This window comes from Hyla sarda, chromosome 7, assembly GCF_029499605.1.
Source record: "Hyla sarda isolate aHylSar1 chromosome 7, aHylSar1.hap1, whole genome shotgun sequence".
In the NCBI taxonomy this organism is placed as follows: Eukaryota; Metazoa; Chordata; class Amphibia; order Anura; family Hylidae; genus Hyla; species Hyla sarda.
In genome coordinates, this window is record NC_079195.1 from 176427605 (window position 1) to 176447983 (window position 20379).

The 20379-nt window shown below is 44.6% G+C and overlaps 1 protein-coding gene across 3 annotated transcripts in view; it reads left to right on the forward strand.

The window, feature by feature from the left end:
• LOC130282760 (L-threonine ammonia-lyase-like) overlaps positions 1–20379 on the forward strand; it is a 102144-nt gene that overhangs the window by 42650 nt on the left and 39115 nt on the right. For all 3 annotated transcript variants that reach the window (XM_056531390.1, XM_056531391.1, XM_056531392.1), the window contains 3 exons: positions 371–612; positions 2322–2487; positions 4234–4330. In XM_056531390.1, the coding sequence (XP_056387365.1) occupies positions 371–612; positions 2322–2487; positions 4234–4330 (505 nt within the window). The remainder of the gene's footprint in view (positions 1–370; positions 613–2321; positions 2488–4233; positions 4331–20379) is intronic.

Here is a 20379-nt window from a genome sequence, read left to right on the forward strand (position 1 = left end):
CTTGCTAAATACCAAAATGTTCTACCCCTTTTTATTACCAAATATAGTTGCACCACACAAGCCACTGTCCCTTTGCTGGTAAGCCAGTTTTTTTGGCAAAAATGTTGACACAATTCTGAATCATTTGTAAATGTAAATTATCCTCAATATGTTGTGACATTTTATACCATATCACTGCAGAATACCAATACAACGTCTTAGGACATAAAATTAATACACGTAGTTGCATGATCCAGTAGGACTTGGAAGCACAAAGAATACAATCATTCTTTTAGACATTTGTGTATAGATTTTCTCCATTTTTTGAACAGGTATGGCTCTAGAACATTCCACTGTCTATTCAGTAAGTTATAACCTTTTCCTCCCACAGGATCAGCAGAGGAAAGGAGTGATTGTGGCTACAGATAGTAATTTTGCCATGGCTGTAGCTTTTCATGCATCAGAATTACAGATCCCTGTGTTTGTCATTGTGTCGGCTGGAACATCACCAAACCGGGTCAAAATATGCCGCGAATATGGGGCTATGGTTATTTTATTTGGACCCACAGCAAGAGATGCTCAGAGCCATGCCCGGAGACTGGCGCAAGAGAATGGTTACCTATATATTGAGGAGTATGTATCATTCCTATTCCCACACTCACTTTTCCTACATGACTTCAGTTTAGTAAAACAAATGAGCACATAGCTATCCAAATAGTATGGAAGATTGTTTGGTCCATTCTGTTAATTAATGTAGCAATAATAACATACTTTGTTCAATAAAGTAAAGAATGAATGTTTATTTTTATTACAGATAAAAATATTAGCAGCTGAAAAATGATAGCCCAAATATATGACATTCCAAGCCAAATACAAAAATTAGTACAAACACCTTAGAAAAAAGAGAAAGATTCTGGCACTGCCACTGCCTTCCTAATTTAGTCCAAAATGACATGTATTGTGTCTGCTGGTAGCCAAACAAATGTTCAACTGGGGATCAACGTGGGTGGTGCTACACGCCAAATAGATACAAACATAATCAGCGCACATAGAAGAAAAAGAGGTTGCGGAGCAGCTCACCAAGTCCGAGGCTAGTAGTCGATGATGTCACATCGCGATCAGGTGGCACGAGAACGGAGAGGCTGAAATGGTTACGGGGGGAGTCAGGCGTCGGGCCACAGCTATATCGCACCGTTTGGTGCTTCGTCAGGGCCCTAGGGGCCGGACGAAGCACCAAACTGTGCGATACAGCTGCCCTAGGGGCCTGACGAAGCACCAAACTGTGCGATACGGCTGTGGCCCGATGCCTGATTCCCCCCCCCCCCGTACCATTTCAGCCTCTCCGTTCTCGTGCCACCTGATCGTGATGTGACATCATCGACTACTAGCCTCGGACTTGGTGAGCTGCTCCGCAACTTCGTTTTCTTCTATGTGTGCTGATCAAATACAAAAATTCTTCAATCCCCTTGGGTGTCTGACAGTAAAGTTAGGCTGGTCTGCATTCCAAATAATAATATTTGTTCATATGTTAATAATAACTTTTAATAGCAGCAATAACATGGTAATGCTTAGACTTTAAATTTGCCATTTATAAAAATAAGTTCCTTTTATTTGTTAGGAGTATATTTCACAATGCCAGAATGTTCTAGTAAATATAGTTTTTGTCATATCTGTGACCTGTGTAATTGCAAGGATTATATATGTTCCTTCTACCTATATAAGCAGACAGATAATAAACTACAATTACATCTATAGCATTTTTACTCCACTTACATGTGTAAGGACCTTGTATTTATACACATGAAGCCCTTTGTGTCGCCATTTGTGCCTCCAAGGCATCATATACAGTACTTCCCTACCAGCAATTATTATATTCTTAAAGGGGGACTCTGGCATTAAACTTTTTTTTTCCAAAATTATGCATAGGCTGCTGCCATAAAAAAAATTAAAAAAACTCTACTTACCTCCTATTGCTCCACAGCCTTTGGGGAAATCCTCTTTTTGGTGCCAGAGGTTGACGCATTATCGCTAGCAGCCAGAGATTGGCTTAGTGGCAGTATGATGTATTAGGCCCTGGCACCAGAAGACCAGAACTGGGCCTCAAGACCAGATTTTAGACAGTGACATTTTTGGCCGTACAACCCTTTAGTGAGTCAACCATCACAACATTATGTGACAGTGAGGTACATAGTCTCACTGCTCTTATAGTAAAGAATCCCCATATGTGATGGTGAAACCTTCTTTCCCTTAGATGTAGAGGATGCCCCCATTTTATGGGTCCAGGTTCTCTTTTTTAGGTTTCTGCTATAATAGACAATGCATCTCTGTTTTTTTATTCTCAGGGAAGACAGTGCTGGTTATCTTGCTGGGCTGGGAACTGTTGGGCTGGAGATATATGAACAAGTGCCCAATTTAGATACCGTCATATTTCCTGCAGGTGGATACTGTGGCTTGTTAGCTGGATCAGCAGCTGCCCTAAAACATCTGAATCCGAAAATCACAGTAATTGTAAGTATATATGGAGCTCAACCTAACATAAATATTGGCTGTGCATAGCTTTATGCTGTTGAGTTCAGATTCTTGTCAATTTAACATTTGCTAGAGGAGACAATGGCAGGGCCAATAGACTGACATAGCCTAACATGTATTACATTATTACAAACATAACACATAAGTCTGCATACAATAGAATAATAAAATACTCTTGACTGTCCAACATGGTTAACATGTGTTATAGTCCCCAGGGCAACCTGTTCATCCACTCCCCTTTCCACCAGCTTAATACCCCAGTGGCATTGCAAGGGTCTATAAAATATGCCCCTTTCTTTTGTTCCCCCATACAATTTCAATGCTGCCTCTTTGAGCACCCATATAGTTATCTGTTTTGTGGTTCAGATCCCAAATTGTACCGCCTTTCCCTAAATAAATAGATAAAAAAATGTAAAAAAAACTCTCTGAACCCTGTTCTTGCATTGAGTAGCTGAGTCCCTTTCCTGTTGCCTGTTGTCCATGGTTCAGTACAATCGGTGTGATGTAGTGATGTCCTCTGCTGCTTGCGACCTTTTTTAGTTCACAGGCCTAAAGCAGCCTATAGCTTACAAGACTGTATTGAAATAAAAAGAAAACAATCCGGGTGCAGTCCTAGTGCAGTATTGCAATGTCAGCTCAGGAACACAATATATTAAGAAATTTGCACTTATCGAAGGCTGTTGCGCTAAGAGCACAACACCTAAATCAGCATGTAGTTAAATGGCTATTGGTCAGCAGCCCTGGGCAGGCCCGATAGCTTCAGGAGCTTTGGATATACGCACTGTATAAAGAGGACGGTAATAGGCAAATGATCCCAGTGATGGCGCTTCCCCAGAGTAAAAAGATTTATTCCAGGATAAATAGCATAAAGCAAGTAAGATAGCACATCCATCGTGTTTCGGGTCCGAACTAGACCCTTTTTAAGGTGCATGCACACACTTGAGAAAGGGTCCGGTTCAGACCCAAGATGCTTTGTTGTGCTATCTTACTTGTTTTATGCTGTTTATCTTGGAATAAATCTTTTTACTCTGGAGAAGCGCCATCATTTGCTTATCACCGTCCTCCTTATACAGTGGGGCTTACAAGAGGAAATGATGGAACAAAGAGCTATTTCAACTAAATCTATCTCCTGAGGAGGTGGGTAATGCTGAGTGATGCTCAATAAGGATAATAGGCCACAACCTTTTTCCTTCCAGGCCCAGTTGTGGTCACACCACCTATGACCAGGATAAGGGTGGGTTCTCACTACGTTTGTAGTGTACAGGTGCCGGATCCGGTTGGGAGGAGTGAAAACCGGCTGCTCCTGTTCCAGCCTGAACACCATTCATTTCAGTGGGCCGACCAGAGTCAAATGCTGACTCTGATCGGCTCATTGAAATGAATGAACCCACCCTAACTGATATTTGATCTTATTTCCTCTAACATTAGTCATTGTAGGGAGAGTTAAATGGCACATTTTCATACAGGTTGTCACGTTCTGCAGAAATTGCCGGGTTCGGCATACTTTGTTCTAATGCAAAGTTATAACATTTGGCTTTATTTAAGAAACTATATGAAAATACAACCTTGCTTCTCAAAAAAGTAGTAATAAAGCTGATGGCATTACTGTCTACATTTTAGGCCAGATAAGTGTGGCACAATGTCAAGGCTGAATACAACATTTTTGAAATGTAAACATTGTAAATTTATTGATATATTATTCTCATTGTTTGTTGTATTATTTAGGGTGTGGAGAGTGAAAAGTTCCCCATTGTACAGCAAGCACTGAAAAAAGGACACTGCTTAACAGAACATGACTATCTCACTCATCCTTTGTATGGGGGTAAGGTTAGAATTGAATATCACACTTCTTTTTATTCAGATGTTTGTTTTATTGAAAGAGTTTCTATGTGCATATAACCATAATCCCACCCAACATCTAAGAAGATACTCAGGGCTTCTGTCTTCTGAATATTAGTACTATACAAGGTCTCATAAATGAAGATAAACAAAAGGCAATCGGAGAACTCCCTTGTGTGGAATCGCTTGAGGCACAACACAGAACACATAGGCCCGCTCATCTTGTAATGTTGTGCAAAGGAGGCACAACACTCAGATGTATGTATCACAGAAGGAATTCGACTGCAGCAGCTTCCACGCTGACAAGCAAGCGTGCACACAATGAATGAAGAAGAGAGAGCAGGAAGGTGGAAGCTAAAGATCGCGATGCCGAGGAACACCAGGTAAGTCTGGACTGTTTTGCAACAGGAGATGTTTAATAAAAAAAACTAAAATTCCAATACAAGCAACGTGTTTCAAGACCATTCCGGTCTTTTCATCAAATGAAAAGACCGAAACGGTCTTGAAAAGTGTTGTGTGTATTGTTATTTTAGTTTTTATTAAACATGCCCTGTTAAAAAACATTGCGGACTTACCTGGTCTTTCTCGACAGCGCGATCTTTAGCTTCCACCTTCCTGCTCTCTCTCTTCTTCCTTCATCATAACTTAGAGTATACAGAAGCACAGAAAAAAAACCTTGGGAGCAGTCTGAAATTCTCACCACCAACACACCTCAAAAAATCATAGAAGGGTTGTAAGATAAATTTACACTTGAAACTCTTATATATCATCCAATGTGGATCCTTCATCCGCTTCAATCCTGTTCGACCGGCTCCAAAACCGCCCCGAATCAAATAGAAAAAATAAAATAAAAAGATACGAAAATTGGAGAGCAGACAATTTCCACTTTAGTATATATGCAGACTCATGAAAGAACTTCTCAGCACTTACTTCACTGAGAGGGGTATATGCGTCCGTTACCCCCCTCAATTCTTGCCAGCCTTACTATGATCCTCTCAAGATCTCTTCCACGCTCTGACTTCAGCCACAAACCAATCCTCCTTTCCTCCATGTGTGCCGTATCCAAAAGCAAACAACCTCCACAATCTTCTTTTTGGATATAGATATTATGCAAATTTATGAAAAATACCACTTAATACAAAAAAATTATAGTGACTAGTGACTAAGTTTTAGTCTATTCCCTTCATGTATAGGTTTATTTTGCAGCACTGTAAAGCACAGCAGACCACACTTTTTTAGTCACACTAAGTAAACATATACATGCAGAAAATGGACTAAACATAGACACTAGCCCTTGACTATGTTTAACCTGTGTAGAAGTAGAAAAAAGGCCCAGAAGAGGCGCCTAGTGTGTTACGCTAAAAAAGGGGGAGAGGGAGATGGACCCCACTGTTAAGTGGGGAGAGTCGGAGACGCTATAAAATGGCCACTCACCTTGAGTGTATGTCAAATATGAATATATCCTCATGCAGAGGTACAATGGAAGTGAATCCCGTGCAAGCCCACAGGTCCCAGGAAGTATCCAATGGAAATCCTGGAATGGAGCTCAATAGAAGAAAATTACCTTTGGAATAGGCGCCCAGGTGTCCAAGGAAATAAAACAATAATGTGTTTCCGGGTTTAGCAACCCCTTCTTCAGATTTTCTATTGTACACTGCTTTCTTTTTTTTTTTTTAAGTCAAGCATTTTTGTTTTTAAATTGTATTCAGACCCCTGTAACATTTTTAATTTTCCCTATATGGGGCTGTATGAGGGCTAATTTTTTGCACCATGATCTGTAGTGTTCATCAGCACCACTTTTGCACATAAAATACTTTTTGATCACTTTTATATTCAATTTATTCTGGGTTGTGATGTGGACATTGGCATCATTTTACATTTACGCTGTTCCCGTATTGGATCATAAATATTATATTTTAATAGTTCGAATATTTTCGCATGCAGTAATACCAAATATGCAGGGTTTTTAATTTCTTTTTATTTAAAAAATAGAAAAAGGGAATGATTTAAATCTTTTATTAGTTTATTAGTTGGGGCTTATGTGTGTTTTCCCCAAAAAAAAAAAAATTTGTATTAGTTTACTTTCACTTTTTTAGGTCCCCGTGAGGAACTTTTACATGCAATCTTCAAATTGCTTACACTGAGTAATGCTTCACTGTTGCATAGCAATACTCAGTGTTATTGGTGATCTGCTAGTAGAGTCTGGCTAAGCAGGCACTATCAGCAGATTGGAGCCGGGACCCACACGGAGCAGGTGAGAGGAACTCCAGCAGGGGAACAAAATGATTGGACGGCCCCTGCGATTTTAAAGTTAACGGGGGGGGGGGGGGGGGGGGGCCGCCACAGAGAGGTAACTGCCGGGACATTCTTGTGTCCTGAAAAGATCTTTCGGGACACATCTCTGGCTCTGACTGCCAGCAGCCGTGGCCCGCGAGAGTACAGAGTTGCGAGAGTAGAGAGGATTTAAACTCTGTTCTCTCACGATCTTGCAGCACGGGCGGCTCCGCTCCTCGGCGGCCTTTTTGGCGGCCGTCTGGGCCTATTTTACTGTAGGGGCCTGGAGCTACAGCTCCATCAGCCCCTACGATAATCCGTCCCTGTTGGCAGGCACAGTCCGTAAACAGCAAACTCAAGTAGCCCAGGACTCTGTATGTTATGTGGCCACTGCACCTGAAGCCCTTGTGTGGGCAGAAGAACTTTGTTTATGGCGCTGCAACTTTTTCCTGATGCCTGGGTCCTAAGGACGCACCAGGATCAATGGTACAACCAGCCCTGGTTTCTTTTAAGATTTTGCTATCATAGAAAGAAAGTGGGACACCTTTTTTTCCTTGCACACAGAACGCCTGTTTTTGAAATGACCTTTTCAATTTGTCACCTCTATAAAATGTTCTTGCAAATGTCTCTGGGCTGTCTGCCAATGAGTTAATGACTCAGGGGTTCTTGATAGAACTTGTGCCAATTCAGTGTTACACATTCTAACTCTCCGGCTTAGGATGTCGCCCTAGTAATCAATTGTACTTAAGGGAGTTATCTATTGCTTTAATTAGGTTTCTATGTTAAACCTATTTCTAAAGAATTATTGGTTGATTAATAAATATAATTTTCCAATTGCTATTTATATATTTTATAATAATCCTGAAATATTGGAGTTTTCATTCTGGCCACTAGGCCTAAAACTTAGTTGAGACTTTCTGTTTTGTACAAATCATTTCCCAGTATGTGACACCAGTAGAGATAACACTGGATCCACCACCATTCACAGCAGAGATCAGTGTCCCCCTTCCCTGTAGAATCACCTCTGAAAAGGTCACAGAGAATGCCTAGTGCTATCTCTAATTGATCTGAATGGGACAGGTCCTGTTTATTGCTGTTTATGGTCCATGGTTCCTGCCGTAAAGCATAAGGGTATGTTCACACTGAGGAATTGGAGAGGAATTTCCACAAGTAATTCTGCTCGCTTTTTCCTCTCCAATTCATTCAGCAGTGAAATCCCCCTAGAGCTGTGCAGAATTTCTGCCCCTCAGTTCACACTGAGGAATTTCCTCAAGCAGAATTCTGACGATGAAGTCTGTTCCGCTTGAAGGAAGAACATGTTCTTTCTTTCAAGAGGAATCAGCGTCGTTCTCCCATAGAGATCAATGTTATTTTTTTTTTTGAGTCAGAAGCATTTCCACGCGGAATCCACGCGGAATTGGCACGGAATTGGCGCGGAATTTGCACGGAATTTCCGCATAAAAAAAAAAAATTGTATGAATAGAAATACTTGATACTCCTACTCCGCATGAAACCTGCATTTCCGCGCGGAATTCTGCGCAAATTCCGTGTGATTTCCGTGCCAATTCCGCGCGAAATTCCACCCAAAATCTCTGTGAGTTCTTGTGAAAAAGTAACAATATTTTGAGGCAGAAAATTTCTGCTTGATTTCCGCCCCAATTCCTCAGTGTGAACATACCCTAAGACTAAATGCTGTTAAAAACAGCTCAGACAAGATGGCAGCCCCATAATGCACATAAATAAATTACAATAAGAAAATAGAAACAGATTAGAAAAAAAACATGTTTCAGTATGTGACTGACTATCTAGGTGATACATTTCCTTTAAATGCTGCTTTCATTGTGTCCCACACAATAACAAAGTCTATAAAGAAGTCTATAACATATTTGAAAATTTTCATGTTATCATGTACATCTAGTCAAAACATGTTCAGCTTCCACATATCTCTATCAGGGCAGGTAGTTCTAGTGATATTTTCCTTAAAGAGTACCTCTCTTGATCTTGTTAAATGTTATAATACTACCAGTTCACTGCCCCTATCATGATAAACCACCTCCTGCCTTTATTTTTATTATTTTTTAGTTTTCTACCTTGATATTATTCTGTATTTTCTGATCAGTCTCAGTCAGATTCATAGACTGGGAAGGGGCGTTACCCAGCAGGTGTGACATCATCTGAAGCCATACAGGGGAGAACTTTCTCCCTCACTCTGCCCAGAGCAGTTCAGTGTGAGATGAGCTATGATTGGCTAAGGCTGCACACACTCCCCTCAGCACCCCAGACTGCATTTTTTGATTTTGAACTTCTGCCAGGCTAGCAGGAGTCCAAAGTCTGTGCAAGAGATGGGGAGAAATGTGCTCCGGACAGTAGGGAGACACCTAGTGGCAGCTTTTTTAAAATACAAATAACAAATAAATTATGAATTCGAGTAGAATACAGACATAGCGCACATCTACAATCTTGTATAATGATCTGATTGCTTCTCAGCACAATATCAAAAACTAACAGGTTGTTAGTATACATTTTTGATCAAAAAGTACAAGCCCACTCGCCATGTCAAGGCCACCTATTCAGAGTGGGTCCCTAACATCCCTAGCATAAAATGGCGTAGCACCGGGCAGCGACCACCACCGCCGCAACACAGGTGCCCACAAATAAAATTAACTTAATTTTAAAAAAAAAGTACATTAGAAAGATTTTTTTATTTACAATAGGAGTGCAATAGCAAAAATTAGTTTTAATGAGAGTGCCCATTTAGCAGCATAGGGGAATAGTAGGATAAGGCTCTAGGGAGTGTCCCCCCTTACTCACATTTCTCAAGGGGCATTGGAGGCCATAGGGCCATATCTATAATGAACAGACAAGAATACCAGGAGAACTGTCTGCCTTCTGGACATTCTATTTTCTACAAATCTACCAACTACAGTTCATGGAGGAAGAGGCCAAATGCAGTTGTAGGACTATTCCTAGGTCCAACATCTGACCTGAATTTATCCCAATAGGGATGGATAACGTTATTAAAGTCAACTAGTATGTGGAATGCAATAGCCTGCCTGCTTCTCAGAAATGTCAGTGCTTTACATATTGCATCATAGGTGAAGGGTGGTCAGACATAGTTGTTAATAATAGTATATTATATGGAACACAGAGTGCAATGCAAGCAGATAAACCTGCCATCTGGATTCATTTCTTTTCCTATACATGTAAATGGAATAGAGCAATAAATACATAGTAACATAGTTCATAACGTTGAAAAAATACCAGAGTCCATCAAGTTCAACCTATATCCCTAATGAGTCCCTACTGAGTTGATCCAGAGGAATGCAAAAAACCCTCACACTAGAGGTAAAAATTCCTTCCCGACTCCAAATATGGCAGTCGGAATAAATCCCTGGATCAACGTTCTGTCCCTATAAATCTAATATACATAACCAGCGATGTCATTACTCTCCAAAAATGCATCCAGCCCCCTTTTATTTTTTATTACAGAGTTCCCCATGACCACCTCCTCTGACACAGAGTTCCATAGTCTCAATGCTCTTACAGTAAAGAACCCCGTCTGTGCTGATGTAGAAACCTTCTTTCCTCTAAACGTAGAGGATGCCCCCTTGTTATAGATACAGTCCTGGGTATAAATAGATAATAGGAGAGATCTCTGTACTGCCCCCTGATATATTTATACATAGTTATTAAGTCTCCCCTAAGCCTACTCTTTTCTAAACTAAATAACCCCAATTCTGATAATCTTTCTGGGCACTGTAGTCCCCCCATTCCCCATATTACTCTGGTTGCCCGTCTTTGAACCCTCTCCAGCTCCACTACATCTTTCTTGTACACTGGTGCCCAGTACTGTACACAGTATTCTATGTGTGGTCTGACTAGTGATTTGTACAGTGGTAGAATTATTTCTTTGTCGTGGGCATCTGTGCCCCTATTGATGCACCCCAGGATTTTATTTGCCTTGGCAGCAACTGCCTGACACTGGTCACTGCAGCTAAATTTACTGCTAACTAAGACTCCTAAATCCTTTTCCACGTCAGTCGTTTCAAGTGATCTCCCATTTTATACACAATCGCAGCCTAGATTTTTTCTCCCCATGTGCATTACATTACATTTATCAGTGTTGAACCTCATGTGCCACTTCTCAGCTCAAACTTCCAACCTATCCAGATGCATGTTACGCCGAGCGCTCCGGGTTCCCGCTCCTCCCCGGAGCGCTCGCTTCACCTCCTCCGCTGCAGCGCCCCGGTCACGTCCTCTGACCCGGGGCGCTGCGATCCTGCTGCTAGCCGGGATGCGATTCGCGATGCGGGTGGCGCCCGCTCGCGATGCGCACCCCGGCTCTCCTACCTGACTCGCTCCCCGTCTGTTCTGTCCCGGCGCGCGCGGCCCCGCTCCCTAGGGCGCGCGCGCGCCGGGTCTCTGCGATTTAAAGGGCCACTGCGCCGCTGATTGGCGCAGTGGTTCCAATTAGAGTTATCACCTGTGCACTCCCTATATTACCTCACTTCCCTTGCACTCCCTTGCCGGATCTTGTTGCCTTAGTGCCAGTGAAAGCGTTCCTTGTGTGTCCCTTGCCAGTGTTTCCAGACCTTCTGCCGTTGCCCCTGACTACGATCCTTGCTGCCTGCCCCGACCTTCTGCTACGTCCGACCTTGCTTCTGCCTACTCCCTTGTACCGCGCCTATCTTCAGCAGCCAGAGAGGTGAGCCGTTGCTAGTGGATACGACCTGGTCACTACCGCCGCAGCAAGACCATCCCGCTTTGCGGCGGGCTCTGGTGAAAACCAGTAGTGGCTTAGAACCGGTCCACTAGCACGGTCCACGCCAATCCCTCTCTGGCACAGAGGGTCCACTACCTGCCAGCCGGCATCGTGACAGTAGATCCGGCCATGGATCCCGCTGAAGTTCCTCTGCCAGTTGTCGCTGACCTCACCACGGTGGTCGCCCAGCAGTCACAACAGATTGCGCAACAAGGCCAACAGCTGTCTCAACTGACCGTTATGCTACAACAGTTGCTACCACAGCTTCAGCAGTCATCTCCTCCGCCAGCTCCTGCACCTCCTCCGCAGCGAGTGGCCGCTCCTGGGATACGCTTATCCTTGCCGGATAAGTTTGATGGGGACTCTAAGTTTTGCCGTGGCTTCCTTTCCCAATGTTCCCTGCATCTGGAGATGATGTCGGACCTGTTTCCCACTGAAAGGTCTAAGGTGGCGTTCGTAGTCAGTCTTCTGTCCGGAAAAGCCCTGTCATGGGCCACACCGCTCTGGGACCGCAATGACCCCGTCACTGCCTCAGTACACTCCTTCTTCTCGGAAATCCGAAGTGTCTTTGAGGAACCTGCCCGAGCCTCTTCTGCTGAGACTGCCCTGTTGAACCTGGTCCAGGGTAATTCTTCCGTTGGCGAGTATGCCGTACAATTCCGTACACTTGCTTCAGAATTGTCCTGGAATAATGAGGCCCTCTGCGCGACCTTCAAAAAAGGCCTATCCAGCAACATTAAAGATGTTCTGGCCGCACGAGAAATTCCTGCTAATCTACATGAACTTATTCACCTAGCCACTCGCATTGACATGCGTTTTTCTGAAAGGCGTCAGGAACTCCGCCAAGATATGGACTCTGTTCGCACGAGGCGTTTCGTCTCCTCGGCTCCTCTCTCCTCTGGTCCCCTGCAATCTGTTCCTGTGCCTCCCGCCGTGGAGGCTATGCAGGTCGACCGGTCTCGCCTGACACCTCAAGAGAGGACACGACGCCGTATGGAGAACCTCTGCCTGTACTGTGCTAGTACCGAACACTTCCTGAGGGATTGTCCTATCCGTCCTCCCCGCCTGGAAAGACGTACGCTGACTCCGCACAAAGGCGAGACAGTCCTTGATGTCTACTCTGCTTCTCCACGTCTTACTGTGCCTGTGCGGATGTCTGCTTCTGCCTTCTCCTTCTCTACAGTGGCCTTCTTGGACTCTGGTTCTGCAGGAAATTTTATTTTGGCCTCTCTCGTCAACAGGTTCAACATCCCAGTGACCAGTCTCGCCAGACCCCTCTACATCAATTGTGTAAATAATGAAAGATTGGACTGTACCATACGTTTCCGCACGGAGCCCCTTCTTATGAGCATCGGATCTCATCATGAGAGGATTGAACTTTTGGTCCTCCCCAATTGCACCTCGGAGATTCTCCTTGGACTTCCCTGGCTTCAACTTCATTCCCCAACCCTGGATTGGTCCACTGGGGAGATCAAGAGTTGGGGGTCCTCTTGTTCCAAGAACTGTCTAAAATCGGTTCCCAGTAACCCTTGCCGTAACTCTGTGGTTCCTCCAGTAACCGGTCTCCCCAAGGCCTATATGGACTTCGCGGATGTTTTCTGCAAAAAACAAGCTGAGACTCTACCTCCTCACAGGCCTTATGATTGCCCTATCGACCTCCTCCCGGGTACTACTCCACCCCGGGGCAGAATTTATCCTCTCTCTGCCCCAGAGACTCTTGCCATGTCCGAATACGTCCAGGAGAATCTAAAAAGGGGCTTTATCCGTAAATCCTCCTCTCCTGCCGGAGCCGGATTTTTCTTTGTCTCCAAAAAAGATGGCTCCCTACGTCCTTGCATTGACTACCGCGGTCTTAATAAAATCACGGTTAAGAACCGCTACCCCTTACCCCTCATCTCTGAACTCTTTGATCGCCTCCAAGGTGCCCACATCTTCACTAAATTGGACTTAAGAGGCGCCTATAACCTCATCCGCATCAGAGAGGGGGACGAGTGGAAAACGGCATTTAACACCAGAGATGGACACTTTGAGTATCTGGTCATGCCCTTTGGACTGTGCAATGCCCCTGCCGTCTTCCAAGACTTTGTCAATGAAATTTTTCGTGATCTATTATACTCCTGTGTTGTGGTATATCTGGACGATATCCTAATTTTTTCTGCCAATCTAGAGGAACACCGCCGGCATGTCCGTATGGTTCTTCAGAGACTTCGTGACAACCAACTCTATGCCAAAATTGAGAAATGTCTGTTTGAATGCCAATCTCTTCCTTTTCTAGGATATTTGGTCTCTGGCCAGGGACTACAGATGGATCCAGACAAACTCTCTGCCGTCTTAAATTGGCCACGCCCCTCCGGACTCCGTGCTATCCAACGCTTTTTGGGGTTCGCCAATTATTACAGGCAATTTATTCCACATTTTTCTACCATTGTGGCTCCTATCGTGGCTTTAACCAAGAAAAATGCTGATCCCAAGTCCTGGCCTCCTCAAGCAGAAGACTCCTTTAAACAACTCAAGTCTGCCTTTTCTTCGGCTCCCGTGCTCTCCAGACCTGACCCTTCCAAACCCTTCCTATTGGAGGTTGATGCCTCCTCAGTAGGAGCTGGAGCTGTTCTTCTACAAAAAAATCCTTCCGGGCATGCTGTCACTTGTGGTTTTTTCTCTAGGACCTTCTCTCCAGCGGAGAGGAACTACTCCATCGGGGATCGAGAACTTCTAGCCATTAAATTAGCGCTTGAGGAATGGAGGCATCTGCTGGAGGGATCAAGATTTCCTGTTATTATCTACACCGACCACAAGAACCTCTCCTACCTCCAGTCGGCCCAACGGCTGAATCCTCGCCAGGCCCGGTGGTCTCTGTTCTTTGCCCGATTTAATTTTGAGATCCACTTTCGTCCTGCCGATAAGAACATTAGAGCCGATGCTCTCTCTCGTTCCTCGGATGCCTCAGAAGTTGATCTCCCTCCGCAACACATCATTCCACCTGACTGCCTGATCTCCACTTCTCCTGCCTCCATCAGACAGACTCCTCCAGGAAAGACCTTTGTTTCTCCACGCCAACGCCTCGGAATCCTCAAATGGGGTCACTCCTCCCATCTCGCAGGTCATGCGGGCATCAAGAAATCTGTGCAACTCATCTCCCGCTTCTATTGGTGGCCAACTCTGGAGACGGATGTTGGGGACTTTGTGCGAGCCTGCACTATCTGTGCCCGGGATAAGACTCCTCGCCAGAAGCCCGCTGGTTTTCTTCATCCTCTGCCTGTCCCCGAACAGCCTTGGTCTCTGATTGGTATGGATTTTATTACTGATTTACCCCCTTCCCGTGGCAACACCGTTATTTGGGTGGTCGTTGATCGATTCTCCAAAATGGCACATTTCATTCCTCTTCCTGGTCTTCCTTCTGCGCCTCAGTTGGCTAAACAATTTTTTGTACACATTTTTCGTCTTCACGGGTTGCCTACGCAGATTGTCTCGGATAGAGGGGTCCAATTCGTGTCTAAATTCTGGAGAGCTCTCTGTAAACAACTCAAGATTAAATTAAATTTTTCCTCTGCATATCATCCCCAGTCCAATGGACAAGTAGAAAGAATTAACCAGATCCTGGGTGATTATTTGCGACATTTTGTTTCCTCCCGCCAGGATGACTGGGCAGATCTCCTTCCATGGGCCGAATTCTCGTATAACTTCAGGGTCTCTGAATCTTCCTCCAAATCCCCATTTTTCGTGGTGTACGGCCGTCACCCTCTTCCCCCCCTCCCTACCCCCTTGCCCTCTGGTCTGCCCGCTGTGGATGAAATTTCTCGTGACCTTTCCATTATATGGAGAGAGACCCAAAATTCTCTCTTACAGGCTTCTTCACGCATGAAGAGGTTCGCGGATAAGAAAAGAAGAGCTCCCCCCGTTTTTTCCCCTGGAGACAAGGTATGGCTCTCCGCTAAATATGTCCGCTTCCGTGTCCCTAGCTACAAGTTGGGACCACGCTATCTTGGTCCTTTCAAAATTCTGTGTCAAATTAATCCTGTCTCTTATAAACTTCTTCTTCCTCCTTCTCTTCGTATCCCTAATGCCTTTCACGTCTCTCTTCTCAAACCACTCATCCTCAACCGTTTTTCTCCCAAATCTGTTCCTCCCACTCCTGTTTCCGGCTCCTCGGACGTCTTCTCGGTCAAGGAGATTTTGGCTGCCAAAAAGGTCAGAGGAAAAAATTTTTTTTTAGTAGACTGGGAGGGTTGTGGTCCTGAAGAGAGATCCTGGGAACCTGAGGACAACATCCTTGACAAAAGTCTGCTCCTCAGGTTCTCAGGCTCCAAGAAGAGGGGGAGACCCAAGGGGGGGGGTACTGTTACGCCGAGCGCTCCGGGTTCCCGCTCCTCCCCGGAGCGCTCGCTTCACCTCCTCCGCTGCAGCGCCCCGGTCACGTCCTCTGACCCGGGGCGCTGCGATCCTGCTGCTAGCCGGGATGCGATTCGCGATGCGGGTGGCGCCCGCTCGCGATGCGCACCCCGGCTCTCCTACCTGACTCGCTCCCCGTCTGTTCTGTCCCGGCGCGCGCGGCCCCGCTCCCTAGGGCGCGCGCGCGCCGGGTCTCTGCGATTTAAAGGGCCACTGCGCCGCTGATTGGCGCAGTGGTTCCAATTAGAGTTATCACCTGTGCACTCCCTATATTACCTCACTTCCCTTGCACTCCCTTGCCGGATCTTGTTGCCTTAGTGCCAGTGAAAGCGTTCCTTGTGTGTCCCTTGCCAGTGTTTCCAGACCTTCTGCCGTTGCCCCTGACTACGATCCTTGCTGCCTGCCCCGACCTTCTGCTACGTCCGACCTTGCTTCTGCCTACTCCCTTGTACCGCGCCTATCTTCAGCAGCCAGAGAGGTGAGCCGTTGCTAGTGGATACGACCTGGTCACTACCGCCGCAGCAAGACCATCCCGCTTTGCGGCGGGCTCTGGTGAAAACCAGTAGTGGCTTAGAACCGGTCCACTAGCACGGTCCACGCCAATCCCTCTCTGGCACAGAGGGTCCACTACCTGCCAGCCGGCATCGTGACAATGCATTTGTAACAGTGCACTGTCCTCTATAGTGTTTACCGGTTTACAGAGTTTAGTATCATCTGCAAAGATTGCTACTTTACTATTCAACCCCTCTACAAGGTCATTAATTAATATATTAAATAGGACAGGACCCAAGAAGGACCCCTGTGGTACCCCACTAGTAACAGTCACCCAATCAGAATAAGTACCATTAATAACCACCCTCTGTTTCCTATCACTGAGCCAGTTATTTACCCACTTGCACACATTCTCCCCCAGCCCAATCCTTTTTTTTATGCACCAATCTTTTATGTGAAACCGTATCAAATGCTTTGGAAAAATCCAGATATACGACATCCAGCGATTGCCCCTGGTCCAGTCTGGAGCTCACCTCCTCATAGAAGCTGATCAGCTCCTCATAAAATGTATAATGTATACATTAACCCCTCTTAAACAACACATGTGAACAGAATGATATTCACTGCCCAACCAGACCCTATATTCACTTTAAATGTTATCACATATCTATGTAAGACATACTATGGCTATAAAGTGAGTTCTAAGAGAGGAATGCAACATGTGTAGCCATAACAACTCAATAATATGGATATGAAATGATGAACTGGTATAGTTGAGGGCTACCAGACTAACACACCTCATATAGCTACACGTTCCCCAATAATAATATGGTCTTATAATGCCAATGAGATAATTCTGTATTTATGATAGGATACAAGTTCCTTGTAAGATTTCCACTTGGCACAGTGCTGATACATACGCCAACAAGGTTCATATAAGTTGTACATTTTCTAACACTTTTCATATTAATAACAGGTTCATATAAGTTGTACATTTTCTAACACTTTTCATATTAATAAATGTGCAACAATCTCAAAGGTAACACATTTTTTTTTTTACGATTACACCATATTTTCCTGCTGGAATTAAATCAGAATTTTTTAGACAGAAAAGTTACATATAAGGTTGTATAGTATATGTGACACATGTTTGCCTTTTGTTCGTGCTAGATACGCTCTAAGCAGCGTATACAATGCATGTGAAAATGTTTTGAAGTAAATTTTCCAGAACTAACTATGCTTGATGGAAAACTTTGTCATTGCGCTTCAAAGGACTTTCTCTGTATTTATTTATTTTATTTGTCTGGATTCTTAATTATGTTATGCATGGTTAACTTTTATGAAAAAAGTAACTATGAAAAAAGTAACTATGAAAAATGTAAAAAAAAAATGCAATCATACTAGATAATCAAATCAGAAGAAGTCAGTGTAACTGAGAAACATAGCATCTCGACACTGGCAACTAGGGATGAGCGAATCAAATCTGACGAATAAGAATTCGTTACGAATTTAAGGAAAAATATGCTTTGCATTGAATGCGAATATCGCCATGATTCGATCTCACAAATCGCTTCATTAAACTCCATTTAGTGCGGTCCAGGCTCAAGGGCGTCTAAGATGGCGGCTCCACATGTCAGGACATTGGGCAAGGAATGCTGGGAAGGCGTGAACAAGGGTAGATGGGATGACCCTTAATCCCATGCAGCATGTAGCCTATCAGTAGCCAGCAACCCCTGTGATGTCACAGCCCTATATATAATCGGCAGCCATCTTGCGGCCACTCACATCAATGTTCTATTGCAGAGAGAGAGAGGGACAGAGAGCAGTGTGTGTTGCACAGAAAAGCATTTTTACAGCAGCGATTCACCTCAAGCCCAAATCGCGCCTAGTACACAGTGACTGTGTGCTGCAGCACTGGTGTGTACAACAACTGAAAAGCTAATAGTAGTCAGCCAGTTAGGGTGAGCAGAGCACTAAAAGCTTATTGTCCTCTATTAAGTGTAACCTGTGCGTACATCTAAGTGGTGTACCATTTTGTTCCTGTTAAAGTCTTAAAGGAGATATCCAATAGTGAAAAAAACGAAATTATGTACCACAATGTAGACCTTGCCTCCATCATCACACAGCACTTTTCATTATTTGTCTGACCGCTCCAGTTTTTGAGATATGCTGCATTTAAAATCCCTGTACTTCCTGGTTATGGAGCTCAGCTCCCATCATCCTCTTCACTCTCACACAGCCGACTTCCTCCCTAGTACAAAACATAATGTACGCCCCCATACAATAAAAAAAACGCCCCCAAGCTGTCCTCTAACATGCCCTACTATGCTAAGTCACTGCCCTTCCTAGTGCTCACCAATCACAGTCCTCATAGCTGTGTCCATTCTGTGTATTTGTGTCCATTCATAAGTCAGGCTGTGCTAGCCTGACATAAAAAGATATGTACAGTGCGCATGCGCGACTTGCGCTTGTTACGATCCTCCGGCACAAGTAAATAGAGCAGTGGTCTTAAACCTGCTGACCTCCAGAGGTTGCAAAACTACAACTCCCAGCATGCCCGGACAGCCAACGGCTGTCCGGGCATGCTGGGAGTTGTAGTTTTGCACCCTCTGGAGGTCCGCAGGTTGGAGACCACTGAAATAGAGTATGCTGCGCTTGCGCAGCAAAGCATCAATGATTGGCTGACTACAGAGCCAATCGGATAGGGCTTTTTACGATCCTCCGGCCACAGCAATTAGAGTATGCTGCGCTTGCGCTGCGAAACATCAGTGATTGGCTCTGACTACAGAGCCAATCGCATAACTGTGGAGGAGAGGGGGAAATGAATGGGCCGTGCGAAGCCGTGCACGGGGCGGGCAGCAAAGAAGAGAAAAGTCACGAGCCGACCTCAACATGGCCACGGGTACAGAGAAAGTGTGGGTCGACATGCAGGATACTCCAGCGCTTCCTGTCCAGAGGAAAAGCAGGAAAAAAAAGCTACTTTACGTTCAATTTGGTTTAAGTGAGTATATTACAAAGTAATATAACTTTTAAAACAGTTGCTAACTTTAATTAATTTTTCACCGTTGGACTACTCCTTTAAGGGCCTAGATACTGTGAAAGGCCAGCCAGAAGTACACATCTGCTGGTGTTGTAGACAAATACTGTTTTAACCTCTTAAGGACGCAGGGCGTACCTGTATGCCATGCGCCCGGTCCCGGTGTATAACGTAAGGTCACACCGTGACCCCGCGTCATACTGGGTCGGGCTAACAGCGCGGTACTGATCGTTGTGCCGCATGCTATTAACCCTTTTGACGCGGCGTTAAAAGTTCATCACTGCGTCTAAAATGAAAGACAAAGCTTCCGGGCAGCTCAGTCTAGCTGATCGGGACCATCGCGGGGAAATCGCGATTTCCCGATCAGCTAGAATGCAGCAGGAGGGTCCCTTACCTGCCTCCGTCGCGTCTGATCTGTGATTGATTGCTCCAAGCCTGAAATCCAGGCTTGAGCAATCGACCGACGATAACACTGATCTTTGCCATGCTAATGCACGGCAATGATCTGTGTAGCAAATCAGTGTGTGCGGTGTAATAGCCACTAGGGGGGGGGGGGGGGGCTATAACACTGCAAAAAAAAAAAGTGTGAAAAAAAGTTAATAAAGATCATTTAACCCCTTCCCTAAGAAAAGGAAGAATTACCCCCCTTTTCCCATTTAAAAAAAAAAACTGTGTAAATAAAAATAAATATATGTGGTATTGCCACGTGTGTACATGTCCGAACTATAAAAATATATTGTTAATTAAACCGCACGGTCAATGGCGTACGTGCAAAAAAATTCCAAAGTCCAAAATAACGTATTTTTGGTCTCTTTTTATATCATGAAAAAAATGTATAAAAAGCGATCAAAAAGTCTGATCAATACAAAAATGATACCGATAAAAATTTCAGATCACTGTGCAAAAAAAGAGCCCTCATACCAGCCCGTATGCAGAAAAATGAAAAAGTTATAGGGGACAGAAAATGACAATTTTAAACATAGCGTCCACATGGCCAGGAACATACCGTCCAACAAGCAGCAAGTCTCGGATGGAGAGTTCTGAAGACACCGAGTGGATTGATCTCTGAACAGTTCAT